At 44.4% G+C, this 19,675-nt stretch overlaps 1 protein-coding gene and 1 long non-coding RNA gene across 4 annotated transcripts in view; one reads left to right on the top strand and one right to left on the bottom strand.

Moving 5' to 3' along the window:
* Lyrm4 (LYR motif containing 4) overlaps nucleotides 1–10,657 on the top strand; it is an 83,907-nt gene extending 73,250 nt beyond the window's left edge. For all 3 annotated transcript variants that reach the window (XR_005285807.2, XM_038333517.1, XM_038333516.2), the window contains one exon: nucleotides 10,209–10,657. Coding sequence is in view for 2 of the 3 variants with exons in the window: in XM_038333517.1 (XP_038189445.1) it covers nucleotides 10,209–10,277 (69 nt within the window). In the remaining variant the exon portion in view is untranslated. The remainder of the gene's footprint in view (nucleotides 1–10,208) is intronic.
* LOC119816674 overlaps nucleotides 8,318–19,675 on the bottom strand; it is a 31,020-nt gene continuing 19,662 nt past the window's right edge. Inside the window, exons 2-4 of the long non-coding RNA XR_005285808.1 lie at nucleotides 11,466–11,535; nucleotides 11,165–11,260; nucleotides 8,318–8,881 (exon numbers count right to left, since the gene is read on the bottom strand). This is a non-coding gene — a long non-coding RNA (uncharacterized LOC119816674). The remainder of the gene's footprint in view (nucleotides 8,882–11,164; nucleotides 11,261–11,465; nucleotides 11,536–19,675) is intronic.

Below are 19,675 nucleotides of genomic sequence, written 5' to 3'. Positions count from 1 at the left end.
TTACAAGCTGTGATGTGGGATGTGAGGAAGGGAGAATATTTGTTCTATTTTTCTTTTTTGTTGCTGATAATTGTACCTGAAGATTGACAAGCAGTGAGCTCTACCAGTGAGCTCCATCCCCACCCTGTGCATTACTCTTGCCAGGAGCAACAGAGGGACGAGTTTTGTTTCGCCACCTCTGCCCTCATTAAGAATGTCCCAGTGTCCGACTCAGGGCTTAGAGACAGAATGGACAGCTGTAGCAAGGCTGCAGTGTGGCACAGAGGGTGGCTGAGTGCATTGCACAGCTGGCATACCCAGAGGCCCTGATGCTCTTCTTGCCCTCTACAGTGCACAGCAGTGAGAATAGATAGCTGATCACTTGCCCTCTGAGAAGAGGCCTCAGGCTGGAATTCCATACGAGATTCATTAATTGATAGCTGAAAGGTGTTTTGTTGTGTTTATTGCCTTTCAAATCCCCTGTTGAGTGTAGCCACATTGAGAAAGTGAGAAATCTTTAAAATGTGCTTCTGAAACTGAATGTGTGGAAGCACAGGACAAATTCCGTATGTCTTCCTAGAAATTCGCGATCACCTTGGGAAAAACATTTTTAGATTAAAATAAACAGAAATATATTTAGAGCAATATATGCCATATATTTAAGTATCTATAGGAAACTTCAGAGAAATATTCTCTGTAACACCTTCAAGTCTAGCCTCAAATCCCCAAGAGGATGATTGTGTATGAGCTAATTCATAACAGGGTTCAGTGTGGCAGGCTCTACCCTGCCAGCCTTAGCTCCGGTGAGCACCGTGCTATTTTGGTTGCATCCCAAAAGTGGCTTCAGATTTTAATGTTCAAGTTGATCTCTGTTTTGACATCATTGCCTCTGGTGTTCCGTTTGTTTTGTCTCTGAATTAGGTCTTGCTGTAGAGCCCAGACTGGCTTCACATTCACAGATGCCTATCTTGGCCTAATGCTGGGATTGTGAACATGTACTGTAGACACAGCCTGGTCTCTTTCTTATTAGTCAAATATATTATGCCTTCGGTGAGCATGACTTATCTCACATTTCATTAAAATCTGTTTTAGACACTGAGCAGAATTGCTCACACTTGTAATCCAAGCATTTGGGAGGCTGAAGCAGGATTCCCAGGAGTTTGAGGTGAGCCTACAACATAACAAGTTATAGGTTAGTCTGAGGCTGTAATGAGAAACCTTGCCAGAGAGGAAACACTCTAAATTTCTAAGTTGGGGGGGGGGATAATTTTGTTATTTTGGCTTTCTGTGACAATCTTGTTGTATATGGTGTGGCCACCCTGAAAATGCTATGTATCCCAGACTGGCAGACTGGTAGGTTTTTCTGCTTCCTTGGCCTTCTGGGTGCAGGAACTACAGGTATGCATTACCACATGCAGCCTAGATTTAATTTTTCTGATTTCCTAAAGATCACTTATATTTCTTCCTGTTTCTTAAAATATGACTATATTTGTGTGTGTCACACAGACTCATGCTACAAGCATGCATTTAAAGATCAGAGGGCAGCATACAAGATCTCTTCTTCCCTCCAACCCTGTAAGTCTAAAGGAGTAAACTCAGCTTGCCAGGCTTGGCCTTTACACACAGAGCCGCCTCCGCAACACCACACATTTCTTATTAAGGCTACATCCTGGTGTGGTTTTGGTTACTGCGACGGTTGGTACAATGCTAACTTTTATCGTGTGAGCAGGGTAGATCAGTACAGCACTGGCTTCAGTGTGTGAAATGAAAGGACATCCTCATCAGAGCAAGGATGTGCCTTCCAAAAGATGAAAAGTAAAGCAAAACAAGTTATGTTCTCTTCAGTGGAATGTGCAGAGCAGCGGCTGACACACAGCGAGTGCTCATTAGATGCCTCTGTGACTCTGCTCACCATGGACAGTAATGGTATCGTCACAGTGCTTTGGAGGCACATTTGCCACTTGCCCAGGAAATATCCTGCCTGGCTGGCTTTCCTAACCTCCAGGGAGTGAGCAGCAGCACTCCACCCTGAGCTTCCCCCTAACTTCAGTGTCTGTGCACTGCTTCTCACCAAACCCACACCAGCTGGAAGAACAAGGGCTCTTGCTGGGCAGGAAACCACAGCCCTAGAGAAGACAAGAACCAACCCAGCAGTCATTCCTCAAGTTCAGCTCCCTCCCCTCAAAAAAGAAGCCTCACATTCAAAGCCACATGGCCTCAGTTTAATCAGTACAGAGCTATGATAGGCTCTAGGAGGTAGAGAGAGTCCTAAAGTTAGGGCTTAGGACCCTATGATGCACATCGTGACTGAGAGGGGTCATGCACATAATAGCACTTAACACGAACTTGCCATGTACTTCCCTGTGTTTGGGCTCTGGGAACAGTTAGAATGGTTGCTAAGTGTTCCCCATACCTGTCATCTACTTTGAGTCCCTGTTACTCCATGAAACAAGGAAGAAGTAGCAGGAGCAGGTTTAGGATTCCTGGCAGTGGAGATCCATTCCAAAGGCAGGTCTCTCTATACTCCCCAGCCTCCAGCTGTCAAGCCCAGCTCTTCTGCCCTTGAGTCTCAGATGCAGTGGAGGGCGATTGCACATCACTTTTGACGAGTTAACAGGAAAGACCTCAAAGACTAAGATCTGTTCTGTTTTCTTGGATCCTCTGCTTCATCTTCAGCAGCCTCTTTGTCTATGTTTCAATTCACCCACCTACTTGGAGTTGAATAATCTATATTTTTCGGATAGACTCTAATGGCAACTCCTAAACCTTATAGGAAAAAAGTGTGATCCATTTTAATGGCCATTTTATGCACAATAATTGTCTGGCCTGGCTGTGGAAGTCAGTTGTGGTTCTGAGGGGGCTGTAAATTGAGGCTGTTAATTGCACTTCCTTACTTCCCTTAACCTGCAGCCCAGTGGCGGCATGCTGTGTCTTCAGTGCTGCAGCCATAATCCCACCAGCCTCCTGCGTGTGCTGATGACTTGAGCAGGCCCGAAAAATGCAAAAGGACAGTTAGATGTACATTTGTGGGCTCGGCTCCGTAGCACTCATTCAGATAGCAGTTGGGAATTCCCTCCCTGTGTGAACTCAGTGCTTCACTTTCCTCTTCTGTAATTGCTCTGCGTTAATCCCTATAGTCCTGGATTATGGCATAAAACCCTCTGCTCAGCCATTTTTGAACTGTTTGGTTCTGTTCAACAGTCAGTGGACGTTCTTGTTTCAGGAAATAGTCATCCTATTGCTGTTTTTATGGGCTTGCCTTCACTGAGGCTGTATTTCTACACTCAGTCACAGCAGATCTAGGCTCCACAGTAACAGCATAGAATCTTATGGTCACAGGCTGCAAGACACCATTTTCAGTTACCAAATAACAGCTGTGCATCATACTGATGAGATAGATATGTTCTGAGTAATGTGTCGTTAGCCCATGTTATTACTGTGAGAGCATCATAGAGTGTTTGTAAAAACTAATATGGCTACAGTGCCACTAGGCAATATGATGGTAAAGGGCCACCATCATGTAGGACATGTGGTAGGTGGTGGTATTGACTGGACACTACCCACTTGCCTGTTCTGTCATGAGCTGTGGATATGAAAGCAACACAGTTCAGTAGTTCCATTCCTTCTTGCCTTCTCCTTCCATCAGTCATTGAAGTGGGCTCATCTGAAGTCAGTGCAGGGCATGTGAACATATGAGTGTTACCATCTACATCACGCTCTCTCAGGAAGAGAGCCCATCTACAGAAGAGACCAGGGAAGTCCAAATGATGATGAGCAGGCTTCGCTGCCTTTTGCTGGGGTGGACATCAATGGAGTCTCTCTTAAAAGAGAATACTAGGCAAAAAGGTATAGCAGACAGAGACTCGCAGTCTGATTGCAGTGTGTGAAACGTTTACAGACAGAGGTAGTGAGCAGCTGGGGAGGGCTATGCGCAGACAAGATTCTAGACAGGCAGATCTCATTCATCATTGTGCTTACTTATCACTATTTATGTTGTCAAGATCCAATTACATAAACCACAGCCCAAGCCATAGGATTACACATCTGAATGAATTTATTTAAGAGTTGGGAGTGTGGCTCAAGGGTAGAAAATTTGTCATGCACGTGGCCCTAGGTTCTATCCCAGCACTGAAATTTTAAATGGACTTTAAAAACCTGATACTTAGGTCAAAGTGAATTCAGTTTTGTGTCACTGAAGTCTTCAGACCACCAGAGGGAGCATCAGTAGGAAAACTAAGCACAACTATTTTGAAAGCCATTTGGAAGCTCTTTTGGGATCCCTAAGAATGCCATACCTACACCCAGTAACTCTTCTTCTAGCAGCTTTCATTAACAAAAAAGATCAGACACACACGCAAACACACACACACACACACACAAAAGACATAAGTATTCATCCTTGTGTTAACCAGAAGCAGTCTGCATGTTCATAATGTGAAACAACTAAACACTTATGATGTATTTATATAATGACACATCATTATACAACTATTAAAGATTTTCGTTCAGGGGCTGAAGAGATGGCTCAGCAGTTAAGAATGCTATCTGCTCTTGTGGAGGACCCAAAACCCACTGGGGAGAGCTGACACCTTTGGCTCCTATGGGCATCTGCACTCATATACATATATACATACACACATACACACACACACACACACATATATATCATAAATATACATAATTTAAAATAAATCTTTTTGAAAGAGATATTAGCTCAGAAAAATGGTGATTAAAACATGAAGTTTAGTAGAATGAGCAAGTTACAATTCCAAATTTAAATACCTTGTTTTGTGTATGTGCACACACTTTGTTTAGTTTGGTTTGGTTTGGTTTTGTCTTTTTGAGACAGGGTAACCAGGCTGGACTTAAAATCAGTATGCACCAGAGATGGCATTCAGCATCTGATCTTCCTGCCTCCATCTACTTCCCCAGTGCTAGATAACAGATATGCACCACCACACCTGGTTTATACAGTTCTAAGGATTGAGTACTGGGTTTCACATGCTAGAAAACACTGTACAAGTGAGCACATTTTTAAACCTATATAAATTAACAAACTGGGGGCAAGGGTAAAGGGCTAGGAATGTACCTCAATGATAGAGTGCTTGCATGTAATATGCAAGGCCCTGAATCCAGTCCTGGGACCCCCTTCCAAAAAATTCCCAGGAAAATGTCAATAGCTATGTACCATAATGCAATCCAATGTTTAGGGAATAAAGGTTCCTGAAGTCGCTTTATAATGCTTTTAAACTTTGGAACATTGCCATTATCTGATACTTTCCTTTTATTATAAACAGGACAGGGTCTACCTCCTTCCCTCCCCCCATCAGTCATATGCTAATATTCACAGTGTATATTCAAATCAGTTATGAGTTGCTTTTAGCTACGTAACACAAAATCAAAGTAACAGTAGATTTTTTTTGATTTTTCGAGACAGGGTTTCTCTGTGGCTTTGGAGCCTGTCCTGGAACTAGCTCTTGTAGACCAGGCTGGCCTCGAACTCACAGAGATCCACCTGCCTCTGCCTCCTGAGTGCTGTGATTAAAGGCGTGCGCCACCACCGCCCGGCTGTAACAGTAGATTTTTAAAACAGTAAGTTTTCCCCCCAGGAGGGTACCCTAAGCTAACAGGGCAACTCCATGAACATTAGGCATCTGGTACTTCTTCTGTGCCCTCATTCTTAGTGTGTGACTCCCAGATCTGACTTTACACACAGTGCCAGATGGCTGCTGGTGTTTCAGCCATTGGGTTTGTATCCCAAGGAGAAAGAAGGCCAGGTGTCTTAGTTAGGGCTTCTGTTGCGTGATGAAACATCATGACAAAGCAACTGGGGAAGGAACGGGTTTGTTTGGCTTAGACTTTCATATCATTGTTCATTATCAAAGGAAGTCAGGACAAGAACTCAAACAGGGAAGGAACCTGAGGGCAGGAACTAATGCAGAGTTCATGAGAGTGTGCCGCTTACTGACATACCCTGGCTTGCACAGCCTGCTTTCTTATATAACCCAGGACCTCAAGCCCAGGATGGTAGCCTCCTCCAACAATCGCTAATTAAGAAAATGTCTTACAACTGGATTTTTTTTCATAAATTTATTTCACATCCCAGCTACAGTTTCCCCTCCCTCCTCTCCTCCAAGTCCCTCCCCCCACACCCACTCTGTTCACACTCCCAGTCCACTCCTTCTCTGTTTCTGTTTAGGAAAGGGCAGGTATCCCAGGAGTACCAACAAAACATGGCAGATCAAATTGCAGTAAGACTAAGCACCTCCCCATGTGTTAAGACTGAGCAAGGTGACTCAGTATGAGGAGTAGGGTCCCCAAAGCCAGTAAAACAGTAAGAGACAGTCCCTGTTCCTTGCAGCTGGATTTTATAGAGGCATTGTCTCAGTGGTCCTTCCCTCCTCTTGGGTAACTCTAGCTCATGTCAAGTTTACATGAACTGTCAAGTGAGGAGAAGCGAAGGCATGCATGGTTTTGAAGAACTTGCCCTTGGGCTAAAGGGTTAGCTCATTGGTAGAGCGCTTACACTTGCCTAACCCATTGCCAGCTCTTCTGCCAATGGTGTCAGCCAGCACGTCAGTGGGGATCAATAGCTACAAGGGAAGCTAGACTGTAAATTTCTAGATCCAAACATTAACCCAAAAAAGGAAAAAGAAACAGGCCACATATATCCATTGTTACCATTTCATTTCAATAATACAGGCTTGTAATTTGAATAAATAATTCACAACATTGAATATTGAATATTGAATATTCACAACAAGTGAATATTCCTTGTAGAGGAGCAGGCACTGGGCAGAGCATAGAGTCCCCTCCTCCCACTACCTCCCTGCTGTGCCTTGACTGCTCTGTCCTAGTGAATCTTGGTTCACGAACACACATCGGTCTCCATCTTGCTATTGTTGATGTCCATTTCTGTCTACCACCGTATCTTCCTGCCGCCTCTACCCTCCATGCCTGCTAGACTGGAGCACTGCCCACTACTGCTGGTCTCTTATAGAGCCCTGACCTCAGCTGGTCCCCATCCTGTTCTCCTCGGACAGGGATAAGGGTTTATGTTTTTAACATCAACTTGCCCCAAGCTAGAACCACCTAGGAAGAGAGTCTCAGTAAGGAATTGTCTCAGTCTGGCCTGTGAGCATGTCACAAGGCATGTCTTGATTGCCTTGATTGGCATGGGAAAACCCAGCCTGAAGTTGGAGGCACTACTCCCTGATTTGGGGCCCTGGACTGTATATAAAAGTAGAGAACACTAGATGAGCACTAAGCAGATATGCATGCCTTCCCCTCTGCTCTTGACCGAATTAATAGCCTGACTCCCCTGCAAGAAAATGCACTGTAACTGTGAGATAAAGTAAGTTGCTTTTGCCAGGCAGGGGTGGCGAGCACCTTTAATCCCAGAACTTGGGGAGGTAGAAGGAGGTGGGTTTCTGAGTCCAAGACAGGCTCTACTGAACGAGTTCCAGGACAGCCAAGGCTACACAGAGGAAACCCTGTCTCAAAGAAATAATAATAGTCATGGTAGTAGTAAAATTGCTCTGTGGGTATTTTATCACAACTGTAGAAATGGATCTGAAACAGGTTTTTGCCACTGCAGTTCTGGGTCAGTCCTCTGCTACACACATTTTCATGGCACTCGCTTTACTCTGAATGACTCAGTAATGAGGATCTATCCCACGTGTCTTAGTTAGGGTGTCTATTGCTATGAAGAGACACAATGACCATGGCAACTCTTATAAGGAAAACATTTAACTGAATCTCACAACTACACAAGTACCCCACTACCTCAGTGACCTCACACCACAGAGGTACCTCACTGGCTGGGGAACCTCACACTACAGAAAAACACCTGGCTTCAGAACCTTAAAAATGACACCAGTAGCCCAGTAGCTCAGAAACCTCACAGTGTATAGAGGTACAGTGTCTTAGAGCCCTTACTCTATAGAGGAGCCTCACTAACATTGAGATCACAGCACAGGTACACACTGGCTCAGAGACGTAACAGTGTACAGAGGCTGAGACCAGAGGGAGAACAAGGAGACTGTTACCCTACGAATAGAGACAGGACTATGGCCCAGTGCCCAAACCGTCACCCAAGCCAGGGCCATTCTGAGATCACAGAGCTTTGCCAGAGGCATCCACAAAGGTCTGAGAGATGACAATACTTTGACAGCAGAAGCTGAGCGCCTGTTAAGCTGGATGTGGTAGCACACATCTTTAATCCCTCTGTGAGGTGAAGGCCAACCTGGTCTACAATAGTGAGTTCCAGGGCGGCCAGGACCCTGTCTCACAAAACCATCAGCCATAGGCATTTTTACGTTTGTGTCATGGGGTAAACAGTAGCAGAGTTGCTTTGGAAAGGTGCCTGGAAATGATTTACCTCCCAGCTGTGTTCAAGGACATGCGGTTTTTATTCACACAAGCTGCTCTCCTATTCCCGAGGACTGTTTTCTGTTCTCCTTTATGTTTCTCATAGGGCTCGGTAGACAAGGGGTCTTTTGAGGACACACTGACATAAACATGCTTTGGTTTGAAATTGGACAGGGACAACCCAGCCTCCACAGCCAGCTTGTCAGTGAGTTAAACAGCACCAAACATTTTACTAATAGATTTTGCAAATTTATTAGTATGTACTTTTTTCCAACTTACTAATTTATCGTAAATATGCAGGGTTGAGAAAAAGCACTAGTTTCAGGTGTCAAGGTGGGATCTCTGAATCTACTCCTTGACTCCACTCACTAGGATTATGATATGATTACTCAGATGAGCAAAAGCAATAAAAAAATTAAAAACCTACCTAGCTAATCCCAGACTGCACTAGGTTCCAGCCATGAACAGTGCTCACAGTCCTGCTTCTGAGAAATGCGCCGTCCCAGGTCTCATCCACCTGGCATCCTCTGTGCTGATGACAAGACCACAGACAAAGAAGTAAACTTACCACTGTTATTTCATTCGAAATGATTCTAAAGCACTCATTGCTGGTGACTGAAGCCACCTGCATTGATGCTCATTTCCACACTCTGTGCTTAGCTAATGTACCCATTAAGTTACCTATGTGGGTGTTTGATCAGTCCAGACCAAGGATAAGACAAATGTATGAAAAAAAGGGAATTCGGGAGACCCTCTGCAGCTGCCACCATTGGTGGGAGCAAACCACACTGTGTTCCTCACTAACAACATACTCCCTTCCCCTGGACCCCTCTTTAAGCTAGAGCATTAAGGCAGGAAAAGGACCTCTGTGATGGATGGTGCACACCTTTAATCCCAGCACTGAGGCCAGGGGCAAGCAGATCTCTGAGTTTGTGGCTAGCCTGGTTTACAAAGCAAGTTTCAGGACAGCCAGAGCTACACAGAGAAATCCTGTCTCATAGGGAGGGTGGAGAGAAGAAGTCTTTTGAAAGAGTCTGGATTCTGACACATGACCACTCTGGGTAGCAGCCTTGGCCTCTGGGAGTGTGCTCTCATTTGTCTTTGTAAAGAGCAATTTCTCGCCCCAGATGGTCCTTAGAGAGTGTCCCAGTGCTGAGATCCAGACAGACGTCCTAATGCTCAGCACTTTCTTCCCTGGTTCTGTTTGTTCCTTAAAGTGTTGCCCAGGAAGTGTCTTTAGTGGGAAACCATGACAACGACTCTTTGTTTTAGAAAAGGGACAGCCCTGCATTGCTGCTCCAGCATCTGAGGAAGTGGGGGTATTGGGATACCAACAGAGACACTTAATTAAAAAGGACACAACCGAAGAAAAGAGGCAGGACAGATGGAGCAGGAGCAGCGAACACAAACTGACAACCCCAGCATAGACAGCACAGGCTGCTTGCTTCCTGTACAGGAACGAATTCCCATGGGGTAAGAGCTCTACACATGAATGGCTCTGCAGCTGGCAGCCAGGGAGCCTGGTTGATAGCCTTGCCAGCTCCAAATACCAAGACCAGCCATGGTGACATGTGAGAGAAATGTGAGGGTCTTACTAACCTCCCATTGCAAGGAGCCTAGGGGGCGAATATTAAGGGAACTAGCAACGGCACATGGAGATGAACTTTGTCCTGCAGCACAGTTTCCAGAGGCACAAGCCAGGCTGATGGCACACATCTATAATTCCAGAACCTGGGAGGCTAAGTCAGAAGGATGGCCAAACTAAGGCTAGCCTAAATTATATAGCAAGACTCTCTCTCAAACCAAATTAGCTGGCAGGGTCCAACCGTTCTTGACCTGTATCTCGTCTTTGCTTTCAGGTCCATATTGGCCAGCTGTATTCGACTGACAAGCTTATCATTGAGAATCAAGAGAAGCCCAGGACATAGGAGCCCCACACTTGGAAATGGCCTCCAGCAGCAGAACCAACAACCTTCAGCATTCATTCTGTACGGTGTGGAAACTCCCAATGCTGGCTGAACACAGCCTCTTGCTCTGCCTGCCTTGTAGGAGCTGATAAACTGGGTCCCATTTGTATCCTGTCACAGCCGTAATGGGAAGAAATGGCTGTGACTCCTCAATCCAGGCATTAGAATGAAGAGCTGGAAGCCACTCAGAATAATGCCATGTGTTGTCCTGTCTCCTCTCCATCCCCCCATCTTACAGATCACCCATGTGTAGAGCTTTTGCAGACTTTGTGTCTTAGTCCTTAAAAATAAACAGAATTATCTCCCTGTCCTTTTGTACCAAATAAACCAATTATAATGAATGTGCATTTATTTCCTGATAAGGCTGGGATTGTAGAAGTGGGAACCCAAAAGGAAGGCCTTGCCATCATCAGCTGAAGGTTGCCTCAGTGGAGGCAAATCCAGGCACCAGTTCAGACACAGGCGATAAGGACGCAGATCGAGATAATGAGCACCCTGGTGTCTGTGCAGTATAGATTCTGTCATGGTGATATAATATCCATAGACATTCTATTTTGCAATACAACTTTATTTTTTTTAACTAGTGTGCAGAGTGATGGGTTTCGTCTCTGTTCTTGCTGTGAAGACACAATGATCACAGCCACTCTTTTTCTCTCTTTTCTTTTCCCAAAACAGGGTTTCTCCGTGTAACCCTGGCTGTCCTAGAACTCACTCTGTGGATCAGGCTGGCCTCAAACTCAGAGATCCATCTGCCTCTGCTTCCCGAGTGCTGGGATTAAAGGTGTGTGCCAACACCACCCAACTACATGGAACTCAACACAGAAAGCATTTAAATGGGGCTTGCTTACAGTTTCAGAGGTTTTGTCCATTGTTACCATGGTGGGGAGCATGGTGGCACATGGGCAGACAGTGCTGGGGAGTAGTTAAGATTTCTCCATCTAGACCTGCAGGCAACAGAAGAGAGAAACACTGGTACTGGCTCGGGCATTGGAAACCTCAACGCCCACCCCTAGTGACACACTCCCTCCAACAAGGCCACACCTAATCCTCTCATGTAGTGCCACTCACTAACGACCAGGCACTCAAATAGATAAGCCTATGGGGGCCATTCTTACTCAAACCACCACAGGTTTCATGGAGTTTTCATACCTGTGTGTCATACTTTGTTCTCATCCATCCAGTTCTGCAACTCTTGATCTCAGAATTAAGTCTTGAACACCTGTAAGTAGTAAAGATCACTGAAAGTCTTGAATCTCATAGCACTGGGTCCACTCCTGGGAGCTGAGGTGTTCAAGAAGCAGGGCATGCAGCCTGGGTGAACGAACGTGATATGAGAAGTGTGTTCTCACCTTTCGAATGACCTGTGGAGCAGTGTCACCCAGCCCTGGTGGAGGTGGCACTTGGTGTTTACACCGAGCGTCGATAAAATGGTCACTCACCATCTAACAGCAATGCTGTGGGCAGTGCTCTCGATTTAAGTAGCTTTTGACCCCCCTGAAAGTGTCACGTTGCAAGCAGAATGGCAGCTCCGTGGGAGACTCACCACAGGATCGCTTCAACAGACAGTCATGGAATAAACCTTGCTTGTTCCGCAAACCGTTCACAGCTGGCTGCTTTTGTGTTAATTAAACCTCCTAAATGGGTTTGGACATGCCCTCGGCTTGATAATACAGAACTAATTCTTATAACTTAGTTCAAATTAACTCCATATTTGGGGATCTGTACAAAAAAAGAAAAAAAAAAAAACAGGAGACTTGAGATAGAAAAGCCCACAAACAGGAGTCGGCTGAGCAGAGCCTCACGTTGGGTGTCCCGCAAAACACAGGACTTCAACTTGATTCTAGGACTTCAGAAAAAGTGGCATTTAACTGATGTTTGTATAATGCAGCCATCCGCCTTCCTGATAGCCCCAACTGTAGAGCTTGGGTCAGGCAATGTGATGGAGAAGTTATACCACTTGCCTGGGCCATCTCAACTTTTCCAGAGTATGTGACTTCTCTCAATGTCAACAGCTGCAGATGAAAAATGCCACCAAAAGTTTACCTCTCCAGAGGCAAGAACCACTTGCGAAGCAGCCGTTCCTTAGACCTGCAGATGGCATTGGCCGGGTCTATCTGCTTCTTTAACTCTGGTTCTAGAGCAACGGTATGTAGACAGGTATGAAGCTATGTTGCTCTGATGGCCCTTGTGGTCTAGATGGTGGAGCAAGAGTGTCCTTGGGCTGTGACATAGATTGGTTTGCATTCATGCTGTCCTGCAGCAGTCACTTTCAGCCCTTCCCTCCTTAGCCACACCCAATACTCATAGCCTATTATTTCCAAGGATTGGAAATGTTGCTCTTATTTTTTTTTTTAGTGCTGCAGGTAACCCTCTGCATGCTAGGGAAGTGCTCTGTCATGGAGCTGTAGCATTGTGTGTATCATGCCATAAAACAGTTTGAAAGACCATAGAGACAATTTAGCTGTAGTTCTGTAGAGCAGATATGCACCTATAGGGAGAGCTGCCTACAGAGAATGTTTTCCTTTTGGTTGGTTATTTGGTTTTGGTTATTGTTTTTGTTTGTTTTTGTTTTTCTTCAAGACAGGGTTTCTCTGTGTAGCCCCAGCTAGAACTTCCTTTGTAGACTAGGTTGGCCTCGAACTCATAGAGATCCAGCTGACTCTGCCTCCAAATGCTAGGATTAAAGACATATGCCACCACTGCTTGGAGAATGTTTTCTATATTTAACAAAAGAGGGTAGGTTTTTTTTTTCAATGGTTGTGGAAGACTGAGCAACGTGTCGGCCTCCTATCTCTGAGTAGCACACAGGCTGCTCTCCATTCGTCCAAGGTTTCACACCCATGGGTCTACTGACCACAGAACCAAAACACGGTATGGTTTTGTGGGGTTGTTTATTTTGATTTGGTTTTCAGAAGTGTTTCTGAGACAGGGTTTCTCTGTATAACTTTGGAGCCTGTCCTGGAACTTACTCTGTAGACCAGGCTGGCCTTGAACTCATAGAGATCCACCTGCCTCTGCCTTGTGAGTGCTGGGACTAAAGGTATGTACCATAACTTCCCAGCTGAGTGTGTAAGTTCTATGCAAATACAATGCTTTTTATGTAAAAAATGACATTGTAGATTCTGCTCCCTATCGGAGCTCCTGGAATCAGTCCCCTGCAGGGACTGTTGTACTTCATACCAACTGCTATTGCCTTCTAGATTAAAGGACATCTTAGGTATTGGAGACAGAACACAGAGAAACAATAAATGGGACCTCCTGAAACTGAAAAGCTTCTGTAAAGCAAAGGACATGGTCAACAAGACAAAATGACAGTATACAGAATGGGAAAAGATCACCAACCCCACATCAGACAGAGGACCAATCTCCAAAATATACAAAGAACTCAATAAATTGGTCATCAAAAGAACAAATAATCCAGTAAAAAAAAAAATGGAGTAAGACGTAAACAGAGAACTCTCAACAGAGGAATCTAAAATGGCTGAAAGACACTTAAGGAAATGCTCAACATCCTTAGCCATGAGAGAAATGCAAATCAAAACAACTCTGAGATTCCATCATACACCTGTAAGAATGGCCAGGATCAAAAACACTGATGACAACTTATGCTGGAAAGGTTGTGAGGTAAAGGGAACACTCCTGCATTGTTGGTGGGAGTGCAAGCTGGTACAGTACCTTTGGATATCAGTATGGCAATTTCTCAGAAAATTAGGAAACAACCTTCCTCAAGACCCAGCAATACCACTTTTGGGTATATACCCAAAGGATGCTCAATTGTATCACAAGGACATGTGCTCAACTGTGTTCATAGCAGCATTGTTTGTCATAGCCAGAACCTGGAAACAACCTAATTGTCCCTCGACTGAAGAATGGATAAGGAAAATGTGGCACATTTGCATGATGGAGTACTACACAGCAGAAAAAAATGACATCTTGAAATTTGTAGACAAATGGATGGATCTAGAAAACATCATATTGAGTGAGGTAACCCAGACCCAGAAAGACAAATATCTTATGTACTCACTCAAAAGTGGTTTTTCAACATAAAGCAAAGAGAACCAGACTACAAATCACAATCCCAGAGAACCTAGACAACAATGAGGACCCTAAGTGAGACATACATGGATCTAATTTTCATGGAAAGTAGAAAAAGACAAGATCTCCTGAGTAAATTGGGAGCATGGGTACCATGAAAGAGGGTTGGAGGGGAGGGGAGAAGAAGGAAGGGGAGCAGAGAAAAATGTATAGCTCAATAAAATCAATTAAAAAAATTTTTAAAAAGTCAAAGAGAAGATAGGCCCCCCAAAATAGTAGGTGGAAGTGTCTTATACTCAGTATAACGTTCCCTGAATTTGGGAGCTCTTTTTTCCAGAGGAGTTAACTCACAGTCAAAAAGACCCTTGAGAAATATTACCTGAACCCAGATGACCCCACACACACCCAGCCCTGCCGATGAATGCTAAGATCCTGGGCGAGTGCTTTACTGCTAAGCCACATCCGAGCCACATGTGATCAAACCTTGGCAAGACAACCATAAGCTCTGTTTGAGGGAAATTTGTGAATGTCTTGTTCCAACCACCAAAGTAAAGGTGTTATAGAATATTATTTTAAGATGTGTTACATTTGATTATGAAGTGAAACATTTAATGATGCAAAGACATGCTGTATTCCTCTATGTTGCATTTGTTTAACTCTGATGCTGTGTTACTTTGCCTGTCTAAAACATCTGGTTGGTCTAATAAAGAGCTGAATGGCCAATAGCAAGGAAGGAGAAAGGATAGGTGGGGCTGGCAGGCAGAGAAAATAGGAGAAATCTGGGTGGAGAGGAGAACAAGGAGAGGAGGACAACGGGCCAGCCACCCAGCTATACAGCAAGCTACAGAGAGAGAAGTCAAGAAAGATATACAGAAATAGAGAAAAATAAAAGCCCAGAAGCAAAAGATAGAATAATTTAATAAAAGCTTGCTAGAAACAAGCTAGGCTAAGGCCGGCCATTTGTAAGTAATAACAAATCTCCATGCATGTAATTTATTTGGGAGCTATGTGGTGGGTCCCCCAAAGAGCCAAAAGAGTCAAAAACAAACAACTACGTACAGGTCAGAAGCCATGTGGATCAGCTTGGTCACTGTAATAAATGCATCTGGCAAGGTCACAGGACAAAGCTGGCGAAGCTAATTCAGGTGCACATCATTCAAAACAAAAGAGGCAGCCAACAGGAAGCCCTCTGCACATCCCGCATCCACATGCCTCACTGCCAACCAAGTCTTTGCCAGTTGTTATAGAATGTACCTGGTAGTGGAGACTGTGCTTGACAACAAAGCTGCCCCACCCCCACCTCCTATCTGGAAGTCTCCCTAGAATCCATGCAGCCAGTGGCTCACTTACCACTGAAAACCATATCTTCCTTTTTCAGTCTTTGAAGCTTTACTAGTACTTCAGGGAGCCATTGATGAAAATTGCTTCTCAAAAATATCTTCTTTTTTTTTCTTCTCTATCTGCCCCCCCCCTCTCTCTCTCCCTCTCTCCTTCACATGAACTCTGTCACATGGTGTCTTTCTCTCTTGTGCTGCCCTTTGAATAACAACATTCCTAAAATATATAATCCAAACGCAAAGTGTAGGACTCTTCACCGAGCTGGTGTCCTGCTGTCAGTGGTGCTTATATTTCCCGGGTTGCTTTGTAGATGGAGAAAGCCAAGTCACTAAAGTGAGCTCAGCTTGTCATGTCCCTGCTCAAACCTCTATCCTCATTGACTTCAAAAAGCTACATGCCCCTGATCCTATGAATCTGGCAGCCCCCCTACATCGTGGAGACTGCCCAGGCAAAGGCTGGGGCTACCAATATTTCATCAGCATTTCTTAGCTTATTATAGCCAAAGTGCTCTCTCTGCCCTACATAGCTGGATCCTGTAGCATGTGCCAGAAAAGCACATTTGATGCAGTTCCATGATGCCACAGAAGGCAGAACATAGAAGATCCCCCCTCTTGCTTTTCCTCCCATTCCTGATATAGAAGATATGATGCAGGCACGCTAAGCCACAGGCTTCAAGGCACAAGACTCAAAAGACACGCACTGCTAAGTCAGGAAATGAAAACTCTTAGCCTGGTAAATTAGACAAAGCTGTGTGGCAAAGGAGCTGAAATTCGTGAAACCCATGAAATGGTTTATGAAAACCCTACAGCTGAGGAGAGAAGGAAGGGTGGGGCAGATTGAGAGATATCGGAGTGGAAACCTTATACATGTGCCCATGTACACACGCACACACACACAGAGTATGAGAAACTTCACAATTGTGAGGAATTTGTGGAGGTTTGTGGGTAATTAAGACCGTCCCACTCCCAGGTGCTCAGGAAAGGCTCCTGAACAGTGACCTTCCCTGCTGCTCCCTGTATTCCCAGAGTGCAGTGCTCATTCCTGAGCTAGAGCCTGGCCTCCCAAGGTCTGCAAACCATGCTGCCTCGACTTCCCATCTTTGTTCATGAGCATGGAGTTTCCTAGGGAAACATTTTGTTCAGGCTTTCTCTCACTGCTTTGGAAACTCTTTAGATGGGAAGATGCTTTCTATCCAACATTCCCTGAAGGAGAGATTTTTTGCAACCAAGAAGTTTCTGGAATCTCTCTTTAATGTAGGACAGGGTCATTGAATGACTGGGAAGACGTAGTTTTAATGACTAGAGATAGTAAGATTTTTCAAGTTGTTCCACCTTCAAGCAGAATGACCACATGCACCAAATAAAGGTGAATATTCCTGCCAAGGGGCACCAGCTTTATTTTGTGATGAGGGCATTGCTTGTTCTTTTTGGAAAGTCAACTCCTACTCCTCCCACCCCTCCCTCCTCTCCTGTGCCTTTGATTTGTGGGGCTGGGGATCAAACTCAGGCCTTCACATGTACTAGATGCAATGATTAACCCACATCATCCACCTGGACTAAGTTTAGAAATACAACAGAATATACATCTCTAGGGGTGTCTGTGAGGATGTCTCCAGAAAGGTTTACCTGGGGGTGGAAGACACACCGTGAATGTGGGTATCGTGAATGGACTGGGGTCTCACACTGAAGAAAAAAGGAGAAGACTAGGACTGGGAGATGGCACACTGGGAAAGGTGCCTTCCATGCAGGAGCGAGGGCTCTGTAAAAGAACTGTGTGATGGGGTGCACCTGTCACCCCAGCACTGGAGGGTGCAAACAGGAAGATGCTGGGGACTGACTAGCCAGCCAGTCTGTCCAAGTGATGAGCTTCAGTGAGAGATCTTGTCTCAAAAAAGGCTAAAGTAGAGAGCAATAGAAGAAGACACCCGATGTCAACCTCTGGCTTCCACACATGCATGTACGGACACGGACACACTCGCTATAGCATACACTGCACACACGTGCACAAGAAATGGAGCCAGTAAGCCGAGACCAGCATTCACATTTTTCTGCTTCCTGATAGAGGCCCAATGTGACGTAATGTGAGCAGCTGCCCCCCAGGGAAGAGAAAAGTAACTGGCATGCCAGGCAAGTCCTCTGGCACTGGACAGCATCCAGACCCTACAAACACGCTTTTAAATACTTAATGACTTTGTTAGTATTAACATTTCCTTCAAAATAAATATTATTATTTTTTTAATTTCTCATTTAGTCCAGACTGGTCTTGAAGCTTCTGTGTGGCCAAGAATAACTTTGAACTCCCTACCCTCTTTCCTCACCTTCTTCATACTGAGATTTCAGTAGTCAAGTATTACACACACAGACTGAAATAACAAACATAAATTCTAACAAAAATCCCACAAATTTTAATAAATAAAATTTCAAACAAGAAAAAAGGTATTTTAACTTCATTTGTATTTATAAAATAAGATGTTTCCTGGAGATAGGAGAGATGGTTCAGCAGTTAAGAGCCCTGGCTTTTCTTCCATAGGATCCAGGGTTGATCTCCAGCACCTACATGGTGGTTCACAACCATCTGTAACTCTGGTTCCAGGGGATCCTATGCCCACTTCTGGCTTCCAAGGGCACCAGGCACACAGGTGGAGCACAGACACACATGCCAGCAAACCATCCATGCTCATAATAATACATAAATATTTTAAAGTGTTTCTTATGGGCTAAAAGATAGCACAGTGTTAGAGAGACTGACCTGCTAATCTACAAACCTAATACGTGTGAAACCCTGGGTTGCAAAATAAAATAAAATATAAATACATACATACATACCCTGGTTTCATCCCCCACAACAACCAAAATGTTTGCTTTTTGTTTTGTTTTGTTTTGTTTTGTGTTTGAGACAGGCTCTCTCTGTGATGACTCCCTGGGTTTTCTGAAACTCACTATGTAGACCAGACTGCCCTAGAGCTCACAGAGATCCACCTGCCTCCCAAGTGCAGGGATTAAAGGTGTGTGACACCACACTCAGACCATGCTTGCTATTTTAAATGGCAATCATCACTAAACGGTTAACTGTTTTGTGAATTATAATTCTCGGCGTGTAGCTTTAAACATAGTAAGCAGGGTTGGCATGCTGTCTAGAGAGCGCCAGAGAAGAAGTGTTTGGCACTTTCATCTACTTAACTAACTCCACTGCAGGTGCGGGAGAGCATCCGCAGGGTGAGTTCATGGTCCATTCTAGTAAATATCTGTGGACCACGGTGAGGTTTGAATTCCATATGATCCTTTGTTTGTTGGGGTGGTTTGGTTTTTTTTAAAAAAAGTATTAATTTATTTATTATGTACACAATGTTCTGTTTGTGTGGATGCATGCAGGCCAGAAGAGGGCGCCAGACCTCATTACAGATGGTTGTGAGCCACCATGTGGTTGCTGGGAATTGAACTCAGGACCTTTGGAAGAGCAGGCAATGCTCTTAACCACTGAGCCATCTCTCCAGCCCCCGGTGGTTTGGTTTTTTAATCCAGAACTCATTCTGCTGGCCTCCAACAAGCTGTTGTAATCCTATTCAAGCTTCCAGAGTCCTGAGATTTCAGGGATGAGCCATCATACTCAGCCTTGGTGTTTTGCTTGATATAGTTTTTCTAGGCCTCTAAGGCTGGCTTCAAACTCTTGACAATCCTGCTTCAGCCTGTAAATGCTAGTTGTTACTGACGTGTTCCACTATATCTGGCTTTAATATAATTTTCATGTCACAAAATAATACTTTAAAATTAAAATAAAACTTTAAGTCTGTGGAAGTCATGTATAAGGTCGCTGGTTCCATGAAAACAGACTTTGGGCCATGTTTGGTCTTTGGTGACTGTGCTGACCTGTCTGTTGAACTATGAAAACATAATTACTATAATTATGCTAGTCACGTGCTAGAAAATAGGACACTTTGAATATTAGTTTTTAAAAGACAATGAGTTACTCAGGAAAAGCGGGAAGAA

This window comes from Arvicola amphibius, chromosome 6 (assembly GCF_903992535.2).
Source record: "Arvicola amphibius chromosome 6, mArvAmp1.2, whole genome shotgun sequence".
Lineage (NCBI taxonomy): Eukaryota > Metazoa > Chordata > Mammalia > Rodentia > Cricetidae > Arvicola > Arvicola amphibius.
Note: the sequence above shows the minus strand (reverse complement) of the source record. Positions and strands in the feature narration are given on the sequence as shown.